This window comes from Pteropus alecto, unplaced genomic scaffold (assembly GCF_000325575.1).
Source record: "Pteropus alecto unplaced genomic scaffold, ASM32557v1 scaffold7, whole genome shotgun sequence".
NCBI classification, from domain to species: domain Eukaryota; kingdom Metazoa; phylum Chordata; class Mammalia; order Chiroptera; family Pteropodidae; genus Pteropus; species Pteropus alecto.
This window is the reverse complement of record NW_006494614.1, coordinates 20,682,885-20,693,322: the sequence shown is the minus strand read 5'-3', so window position 1 is coordinate 20,693,322 and position 10,438 is coordinate 20,682,885. Positions and strand designations below refer to the sequence as shown.

Below are 10,438 nucleotides of genomic sequence, written 5' to 3'. Positions count from 1 at the left end.
TGTCCTGACCCACCTCTCTTACATCCAACAATGTGGCAAGGACCAGATGTCATTGTGAAAGGGAACAACACATCGCTGCTGGACATGCCATCTATGAGGAGGGTGATTGGACTAATCGTTGCAGGAATACTTGCTATTGTATCTCTTATAGCTACTGCTGCCACCACTGTGGTGGCTCTCTCACAAACTGTACAAACTGCTCATTATGTCAATGATTTGTCTAGAAATGTTACTTTAGCATTGGGAACACAGGAAAATATAGATAGAAAATTAGAACAAAAGTTAGATGCTCTGTATAAGACAGTGGAATACCTGGGTGATGAAATCCAGGGTCTAAAAATTAGATCTCAACTAGAATGTCATGTGGCGTATCATTGGATCTGTGTCACATCTAGAAGATATAATGAGACTAGTTATGACTGGGATTGAGTAAAATATCATTTAAAAGGCATATGGCACAATGCTAATGTATCCTTAGATTTAATTAACCTGCATAAAGAAATACAAGGACTTAAAAATGCTAAACCTCTACAATTTGACGCTGATAAATTGGCCACTGAATTTTTGGATCACCTTAAGGGCCTTGTCCCCTCATGGTCTTCCTTCTATCAGCTAGCTGCTTCTGTTTTGACTATAGGAGCCTGTGTAATTGTTGTTTTGTGCCTGCTTCCTTCTCTACTGAAATACTTCATTAGTGCCATGTTAAAACTTCAGGCCAACCTACATCATGTAAGACTTCGAAATACGGCTTAAAAGATAGATATCTCCCTCCCGCGGGGGCTGGTAGTCAAAGACGGGTAAGACTCCCTCAGAGACTGGACAACCTAAGACAGGGCGTGCATGACAGAATGCACGTACCGATGACGGGTAAGTTTCAGATCTGGTGAGGGGATCACCTAAGACAGGCACAGTCACCTTGCGCCAGAACCAGGAGGGTTCGGGCATTTAAAAAATAAAAAAGGGGGAGATGTGGGGAGTCACTTATGGACATGTGAAATCGTATAACAAGGAACAAGGATATTTGTGTACTTGGCAACAATGTAAGAAGTTGAGATTGTAAAGCGCTGGGAAAAACTGGGAGGTAACTGTTCACATAGCAGTCACTGCACATTCCTTGCAACAGTTTAGCAGAGAGTTCTGAGTTGTGAGAATCTCATTGTTCTACTAGATATAGTAATCTGGCTAACTTTGGTTCTTGACTACTGTCTTTCTTATTGTAATGTTATAAATAGTGTGTTCTAAATAAACTCGGGGACACAGACACAGCTTGAATCTGTGCTCCCTCCTGCAATTCTGTCTGTCTTCTTTCTTTTCCTCAGTCCATGCTCCCCCTTTCAGGTACCCTCAATTACTTCGTCGGCTGGCTTCCGACAACCAGTTATAAAGAGCTTGGAATCCAATCTTGCAATTCAAGTATATGCATAACAGAAAAAATAATAGTGAAAAAAATAAACAGGAAGAATATTGTCTTCTATGTGTTTTTCTGAATTTTCCAGGGACATTCCAATGGAATAGAGGTGAATATGGGAGAGGGTGAGGAAGGAGGTAAGATGGAAGGGGGTGCTACTGTACTGTGGGAACCTGCTGAAGGGCAGACAGTGGGTCAACTCTAAAATAAACAGGTATACCTTTTATAATTAGTTGAAATAAATTTCATTGAATTTCTTTCCATCTGCGTGATTTTAAAAAGGAGAGTGGTTCTGATTGGAGACTTTTCTAAATGTCTTATTGTTCTCTAGTTTTAACTAGTAAGTTTCTTTTTCCCTTGGGTCTTCTATATAATTGAACTGACAAATATTTATGTAATAAAAATCATGCTCAAGACAGTATGATGAAAGTGTTGCTCACTTAGGCTTCAAGAGACTTTAGGTGGAATTATATGAGTGGTCTTCGGTGCTAAGAGTTTAAGATCCAGAGACCAATACAAACACTGCCAAAGATAATAAATATCACTAAGTCCATACCAATGAAATAAGAAGCTGTACAGGGTGCAAAGTTGTGTAAAACATGCTACAACAATGAAGCTTACAATATCGGTGGAAGGCTAAGACAAAAATATACGAAAGGATAATCTCCACTGAAGGCTACCAGGCTAAATGCTTAAAATAGAAATTAAATCTGAATTTGCTACCCTAAGAAGGCAAGGATCTTGTGAGAGATCACCCATCTATTCATCTTGAGCCCATGCATTCATTCATTTGAATGCTTAGAAATACAAAGATGCATAATAACTGGCCTGCTCACTTGATAGTTTATAATTCTAAAACCCTAAAACTAGAGTTTTACCATTACCTACCTTCTGGAGGAAAGCAGTTAATTGAATAAAGCCAATATGTAACTCTAAAATAAATTATGACTACTTAATAAAGATCTCAGCCTCTATTCTGTTCGGCCTTTATTTCTGTTGGTGCTACTACACCCAAGATCTTACACAGAGCTAATGGAGGTGCCCAGAAAACTGACAGCCTAGACAAAAAGCACAACCAGAGAAATCTGTCACTGGTCTAGAAACAAAATCCAGTCAGGAACCTGCTCCTAAACCTTGAATTTATACTGGAATGATGACTTTAATGGCAAACAAATGGAGTTATGGAATACGTACTTAAAAAGTTTCAACTGGTATGCAAGTAGGAAGTATGCTTTTTAGTATCTTTCGGAGAGTTTCTCTTTAAAAACATTTTTTTAACATCACTCACTGTGAGCTTCCCATAACATTTGTATTAGAAACTGGGGAAAGAGAGAGGGGTGGGGGTAGAGGGAGAGACTGAAGATATTTTTCCTGAGTACAGATGTCCTCATAGGAAAAAGTTTCTTAGATATATTAATTTTGTGGATTTTTTCGCAGATCAGTCCTAATCATCCAAGCCATAATTTGACCAGAAACCACCAAATATAGCACTGTTACAGAAACACAGTACAGGTCTGCTTGCATGGAGGAATCTACACATTTGAATTCCCCAACCCCCAACAGCAGTGTCTTGACAGTGGCTGGCAATCAGTATGGCTTGATTGTATGTTCCCTGGATGCAGAGATGGATAAATGAATGAACAACTGTTCAACATTTTAATTAGAACTAAAGAGCAGGAATTTGAGTTACTTCTGAAGGGAAGTAAGCGACCGTAGGAGGTGGGTAATACCGGGAAGGCTGGGAAAGGGGTGAGGAAGCTGGGCCCGCGCGTCGCGGGAACAGGAGGGCAGGCGCTGGGAAGCTCACCTTCACTTGCTCGTAGTAACTCCCGGCGCGCAGCAGCGTGACATCTTTAAACTCGGACTCGAAGCTCTGCACTCTTCGTAGCAAGTGGTTCACGACCCTGTTTACAACCTCCGCAGCCGCTGAGATTTCCTGGCGTCTCAGCCTCAACTTCTCCAGCACGGCCTGGAGCTTCCAGGTGCCGGGCGGCGCCTCCTTCCCGCCGAGAATACGTGCTGCGACCAGCGGGTCGGGGCCGTGGAGTACCGCGGGCGCGGGACAGGGTCTCCGCCCCGGAGCGGACCGCGCGCCCTCCGTGCGGCGAGATCCATCCCTGGAAAGCGGCGGCCGCATGGCCGCAGGAGGCAGCGGCCCCTCCGCCAGACCCTCCTGCCCGTCCACCGCGTCCTCAGCGCTCAGAGGCGCCTTCTTGGCGCCCGCACACCGCGCGCGCGCGGGCGGCCTCTCCTGGGGACCAGGGGCGCTCTCTTTCTGCTGGGATCTCGACGACCTGGTGGATCCGCGCCTCTGCGCGTTGGGCCGGGCAGCTGCGGGAACAACCGGAGACTCGTTGGGCTTCCTCGCGGCGCCCTTCGCACTCGGCGCCGAGGCCTTGGATGCGCAGGCTCTAGCCTTCGGAGCTGTCCGCGTCGCTTTTCCGCGCTGGGGATCCATGGCTGGCACTCTGCTATTCGAAAGCTGGTTTCACTTCGGGGAAAAGCTGGGAGAAGAGGAAGCAGCAGTCGCAGCTGGAAATGAAACTTAAAACTGGCGGGAAGGGAGCGAATGCGGCGGAGAAGCACGCACGGAAGGTGTCCCCAAGCTGGGGGGCGGGGTCACGTGGAGCCACACCACCGCCGCGACGGGGCGGACCGCCCACGGTCCTACTGTTCTCCTCCTCGCAGCCATCCAAGCCCACGGCTTCGGAAACACTCAAAACCAAACCCGAGGAAAGCAGGAAATAGCCTCTGGAGCTTTGAAAACCAGAATTTGTCATCCTGCTAAAAGAATTTTGGAAAAACTACAGGGTTTGTTGCCTGTTGAAGTTAATAGACACTTGTTCAGGTGAGTTTAAATAAGGGTGTGTGTATGTATATATATAATTTTTTAACTAAAAGGAAATAGAAAATGGTCTTTTACAAGACGAAAAGAGGTGAAGATTGACTGTAATTGGAATAAATGTTTCATTTTATTTGACATTTTGAAAGCAAATGTTAAAAATTGTGTGAAGTTCTTATTCCTTAGTTTTATCCACTAGTTCTCAAAAGCCCATCAAAAATGATACATTTTAAATAATCCATGCTACTTCTGCGGTTGAGATTCCAGAGTATCTCAATACAGGCTTTCGAATATCTATTTCTAAAGCCAAGCCCTTTATAGAAATACATATGAGAGAGGAAGCCCTTGGATTTAGAATGCTTTACTTTTATTTATTTTTTTAACAAGCCTAACCATTTTTAAGTGTACAATAAGGTGATATTAAATACATTAACATTGTGCAGCCATCATCACCATCTACCTCTAGAACTCTTCATCTTGGAAAACTGAAACTCTGTACCCATTATACAGTAACCCTCATTCCCCTCTCTCTCCAGCCTCTGGCAACTACCCTTCTACTTCTGTCTCTATATATTTGACTACTCTAGGTACCTCATGGAAATGGAATCATACAGTCTTTGTCCTTTTGTGACAGGCTTATTTCACTTAATTCTTAAGATAATGTTCTCAAGATTTATCCATGTTGTAATGTGTCAACTGTCCTTTTAAAGCTGTATAATTCCATTCTCTGTATATACTACCTTTTATTTATCCATTCATCTCTCAGTGGACAAAAATGCCATGATTCCTTTTTTAAAAAGTTTCCCTGAATCCAATATTTTGATATAGCCTTCTCTTTTAGTGCAAAGAAGATTTTATTTTTTTTCAGTTTTTTTTGTTTGTTTGTTTGGTTTTTTTTTTTTACAGCTCTGGGCAGTGAGCAGTAGTTTGAATTGTGATATGAGAGATGTTTATATTTTTCTTTTGTAAAATGGAAGGACTGTTGTGTAGTCAGGCTTGTTTGCAAGCTGACCAATTTCAGAGAAGAGTAAAATGGAAGTTGAAATTTAGAAATCCATTTCCTTAAAACTGCAAGTTCACTTGTCTTCCAGGATGCCCAGGGGTTATGCCTACCCCATTCTAAAGACCTCTGCTCTATAGTTCAATTGTTCTTCTCCAAGGGCTCCAGCTGCTTGTCATAGTATCCTGTAAATGACTATTCAGCTAACTTAATGCTGTTTTCCAGCCATTTCCAAAGTCTTCAAAAGTCCACTGGTGCAAGCAGTCTACCACATCAGAAATCAAATATCTCTACTGGTAACCTGTCAAAGGAGGAAAACTTGTTCCTTGCTCAATCTTGCTATAGCAACCAGTGTCTAGATCATAGAGGGAATGAATGACTTTTGAGTTGAATCTTGATATGAATCTTTGGCTTTACCTAGAAGAAAAATCCAAGAGATTCATTTGTGGGTACATATTTTACCTCATTGATTTTACATTGTACCCTTTATATTTTATATTTGTTTCAGTAATTAACTTAGTCACTCAACAAATATTTGAATGCCTACTATTCTACATTCTTGGGATATATTGATAAACAAAGATCTTTGCCCTCCTGGAGACTACAGACTGGCAGGGAGAAATAGACATCTCTCATATCACAATTCAAACTACTGCTCACTGCCCAGAGCTGTAACACAAACAAACAAACAAACAAACAAACAAACGAAAAAAATAAAACTTCTTCGCACATAATACATATGATAATTATCTCATATAGTAGATTATAAGCTGTATTAAAAAAATGCAAGAGGGATCAGGAGTGAGGAATGCTACAATACTAAAATACTTGGAGAGAGACATTTGAGCCAAGATTTAAAGGAGGGGCTACAGGGGAAAGAGCACTCACGGCAGAAGCAAAAGATAATGCAAAGGACCTAAGGTGGGGCAATGCCTGATTGTTCAGACAAGTGTGGCTGGAGCTTGTGAAGTTTGAGATGATATGTCAGTTATCAACTTATTGCCTTTTGGCTCCAAATACCCCTTCAATATATGCTTTCTGATAAACAATAGAATTCCTTTAAGCATCTCCCTTTTGAACTGCCCACTATGTTAATCTTTCTCAGTAGAGGTTGCTGAAGGGAATTTGCAAGAGGAAGAGGTTTTCTGCAATTTCCAGTATAGTGGAGGGAGTGGAAGGGGGTTGAATGGGGAAAAGACAGCATTGTGGGTATGAGAAAATCTGATAGAACCTATCCGGGGCCTGGAAAGTGATCCCTCCGGGACCTTGCAGCGTTGGCCTGGCCATAACCTGTCTATAGCTTACTAGGCCGGGAAACTCAAATTCCTGCCTGGCCTGCACACAGCTGCCTGCGGTCCAGAGGTTCACACAGCAGGCACTTGTATCTTTCTTCAAGCCCTGTGTACAGACGGTCTATGGCCCAGGAAATCCACATATAGCTGCTGCTCCCTCTGCAAGCTACCTTGTATAGCTCATGCTCTTTGAAGGCCTTTTGACCTTGAGATCTGAACCCCTTCCAAGTTTATTCTTCTTTGGATACTCCCCCTTAGCCCTAGGGTGCTATATAGAATTTCTTTGTATTTTATAGTTATTCTTTTATTATAATTTATTCTTATATTAAATATCTCCTGTTTAATCTACCATGTGATTTCTATCTCTGATTGGTCCCAGACTGCTATAGAATTGATATTAGGAGTGGTCCCAGGAGATAGAATCCTAAAGATAGGATTTGGGGATTGGTTTGGTTATGCCCTTGAACTTTATAACAAAGCTCAAAGAGGAGGAATCAGCAAAATAGACTGAGAAAAAATAGCCAGAAAAATAGGAAGAAAACCAGAATACCTTGATTTCTTAGAAGTAAAGAAAGTGTATCAGGAAATGGTTGTGAAGATAACAAAGCATCAACATATATAATCTCTGTCTTCTTGCCTATGTGTAACTGTTCCTTTGTCTTGAATGACATTGTTCTGAAACAGGAAGTACCATAAAGTTTGTGGGAAGATAGGGGTACAGAGCACGGGAAGAAAGAAAGGTATTCCAGTCTAAAGGAACAGCAAATGCAAAAGGAAAGATACTAAGGAAGTTATTTGAAGACCAGATAATAAAGACTCTTCACTAACTTTTTTTCCTTTTACGATGAATTACCTCAAGTCCATTTCATAAGTCAGCTCATTTAAATAGCAAGCATTCTCTGTCATCTGCCATGGACAGGATCACTCCGTCTCTGCCTCTGTGCCTGGGTGTGGGTTAACTTCCCTGGTTGGCGATACTTTGTATTGTCATTTATCATTGCTAGGAAATCTAAGTGCTGTCCTATCTGTATTACTCCAGAGGGAGAAACAACTGGAAGCTTGTTTTTGGTCTCTCTGAATTTAATAACCATGAATATAGCAGCTTTTCAGAGTTCTGTAAGTCCTTCTAACTTATCATTAAACCTGAGGATGGTCTTGAGGAATCCCCAAAACAATGGTAAAAGACTAACTTCAGAATAAAGAAGAGACTTACCTTCTTTTACAGTAGAAATCCAGTTAAATATATACCAATTTCTGCCTAAACATCTTATCTTTGAGTCTGTGATTAATGTCTCTGTAAGAAAGAGAAGGGTTTCATTTAAATATATACCGTGTGAAGGAATTAGTAAAATTGAAAATGTAGGCCTGTGATTCGCTTATTAAAGACTGAAGCTATTAATTTTTAAAAATATTTAATAGTACATTGTGTAGCCCTTGAAAATCACATAAATCTGTATTTATTGTCGTAAGAAAAATCCATGATAAACTATTATGTGCAAAAGTAGATTATAAAATGGTGTATATAATATCCCATTTTCATTAAAAATACCAAAAATATATTTATAGTTAAAACTTAATTAAAATCCAATGCTAGCTACAGTGTGATGAAATAATCTTACACTGTTAGTACACAGTCTGACACAAAGTTTTTAGAATGTTAATTTAGCAATCATCAAAAATTTAAACATTGAGGAGTTCTTTTACCCCAGAGGCCCCCACACCCCTGGCTGCAGACTGGTACCAGTCAGTGGCTAGTTAGGAACTGGGCCACACAGCAAGAAGTGAGCAGCAGGCAAGCAAGCGAAGCTTCATCTGTATTTGCAGCCGCTCCCCAGCGCCAGCATCACTGCCTTAGCTCTACCTCAGATCATTAGGCATTAGATTCTCATAGCAGCACTGGTTCCTGGTGCCAAAAATGTTGGGGACCACTGTAATTTCACAGTATTTTCATTAGAAAGAGTCCCATACATTATTATTATTATTTATGCCTACAGCAGCTGGTCTTCCTAGGTGGTCTCCCAGCCAAGTACTAACCAGGCTCAACCCCGCCTAGCTTCCGAGATCAGACATCGGGCTTCTTTAGGGTGGCATGGCCATAGACCATGGACTGTTGCTCCACTGGGGAATGAACCCAGGACCTTCTACGTGTAAAGCAAACGTGCTAACCGCTACACTATCGAGCCACATCCAAGTCCCATAAATTTAAAAGGATATATGTACAAGGATGATCATCATATCAAAAAATTAGAAACAATCCAAATGCCTAGTAATTAGAGTTGATTAAATAAATTAAGGTTCACATGCACAATTGAATACTATAAACATTAAAAAGTGGGATAGATTCATATATACTGGCATCTAGTCAAAAATACGTTGTTAAAAAAAGCAAACAAAAACAAGATAATCACAGTATTATATATGCAAAATAATAATAGCATTAGTATTGTATAAAAAAATAGCGGCAATAAAATGCTGATGAGGATTATGGCTGCAGAGGGCCTCAGGGAAGTTATAGGTTAAACTCTCACAAGTTTTTTTTTTTAATTTCCGTTAGGTTTAAATTATTTATAAAGAACACTTAATGTAAAAAGACAACAAAAGTATGTACTTGATAGATTTTTTAATAAGAAGAACGGTAAAATTCACACAGGTTGTTTCGCTCTTTAACCAAAGTTTCTTAAGGCTTTAAACATATCAAGGACATTTAACCTTGAATCATTCGATTTCTCTAATTAGCCATCATGAATCGTTCACCCACAAACGTACTTAAACTCCTTTCTATTCTATTCCTATTTAGACAGTCTTCATAAACAAAAGTCAAGGTGATGGTGTACCAGAAAATTCAAGGAATCTGGTAAAACAGTGATCGAAATCATTATAGGTGGCCACCTGGCGATTAGGGCTGCAAATCACAGGAAAAAGAGAACAAAAACAAAAACAAAATGACCGCGTTGGAGACCCAAACCACAGCCATAGGTGACCAGACAGTCCAGACAAACCGGCAAACAGGTACACACCACCCACTCACCAACGCCGTTAGCCGTTGCCGGGTCTAGCTTTACTAGTAGAGTAGCGCCAAACCGCCAATCAGCGGCGACGCTGGACGGAGACGTGCTACGTCGTGACATCAGAGCAAGATGGCTGCGCCCTGCAGACTTTCTGTCATACCTTAAATTTTTGCCCCTCGCTCGTGTCAGGTTCAGAATCAAAGAGACTCTGTCTTTCTCCAGCCATGTTCTCCTTCCGAAGTTGTGGTCGCTGGGTTGCGGCTTCCCTCACCAAACAGCAGGTTTCGTTGGCTCGGCTCAGTGGTGACAGTGCGGCGCCCTGGACTCCGCACTTCGAAGTGGTAGTTATCGGCGGAGGACATGCTGGGACTGAGGCAGCCGCTGCTGCCGCTCGGTGCGGCTCCCGAACTCTGCTACTCACGCACCGCGTGGACACGATCGGTGAGGAGCGCAGGTGGTGTGGAGCTTGGCATAGTACTTAAACTACGAATAATCAATCCCCTTTTCTCATTCCCAGTGCCTAATGTGGGCCACCTCTTCTTTCTCCCTAGGCTACTGGGAATCCTATTGTCTGGTTTTTGCGTGGTTTGTGTCTTGCAGATTAGGCAGGCCCGAGCCAGAACTCTGGATTAGGCAGGCTATTCTGGGGACCATGTACGCTGCTGCTGACAAAAGTAGTTACTTGAGGGATGTGGGAGCGGTGTCTTGAGAAAGGGGAAAATTAAGAATACTAGCTGATAGCTTCTTATTTCATTGTTGCCATTTACTCTTTACTAACTTGTTGCTTTGGCTAAAGAGTGAATAAACGTTATTAGTGAAAGTTTATTAAACGACCATTGAGGAACGATGCTACCGTTTGTTACAGTCTATATTTCCACTGGATGTTTA

At 41.6% G+C, this 10,438-nt stretch overlaps 2 protein-coding genes across 5 annotated transcripts in view; one reads left to right on the top strand and one right to left on the bottom strand.

Moving 5' to 3' along the window:
* The window catches only part of CGAS (cyclic GMP-AMP synthase), a 49,539-nt gene extending 45,537 nt beyond the window's left edge, over nucleotides 1–4,002 (bottom strand). For both annotated transcript variants that reach the window (XM_025042876.1, XM_006926383.3), the window contains exon 1: nucleotides 3,216–4,002. In XM_025042876.1, coding sequence (XP_024898644.1) covers nucleotides 3,216–3,866 — 651 coding nt within the window. In that variant the 5' untranslated portion in view covers nucleotides 3,867–4,002. The remainder of the gene's footprint in view (nucleotides 1–3,215) is intronic.
* Nucleotides 4,003–4,103: 101 nt separating this feature from the next.
* Nucleotides 4,104–10,438, top strand: part of MTO1 (mitochondrial tRNA translation optimization 1) — a 24,608-nt gene continuing 18,273 nt past the window's right edge. Inside the window, exon 1 of one of the 3 annotated variants that reach the window (XM_015600404.2) lies at nucleotides 4,104–4,256. Coding sequence is in view for 1 of the 3 variants with exons in the window: in XM_025042875.1 (XP_024898643.1) it covers nucleotides 9,775–9,991 (217 nt within the window). In the remaining 2 variants the exon portion in view is untranslated. Of the gene's footprint in view, nucleotides 4,257–9,655; nucleotides 9,992–10,438 lie in introns of those variants that run through there. The other 2 variants (XM_025042875.1, XR_003044479.1) reach the window with 2 other exon arrangements.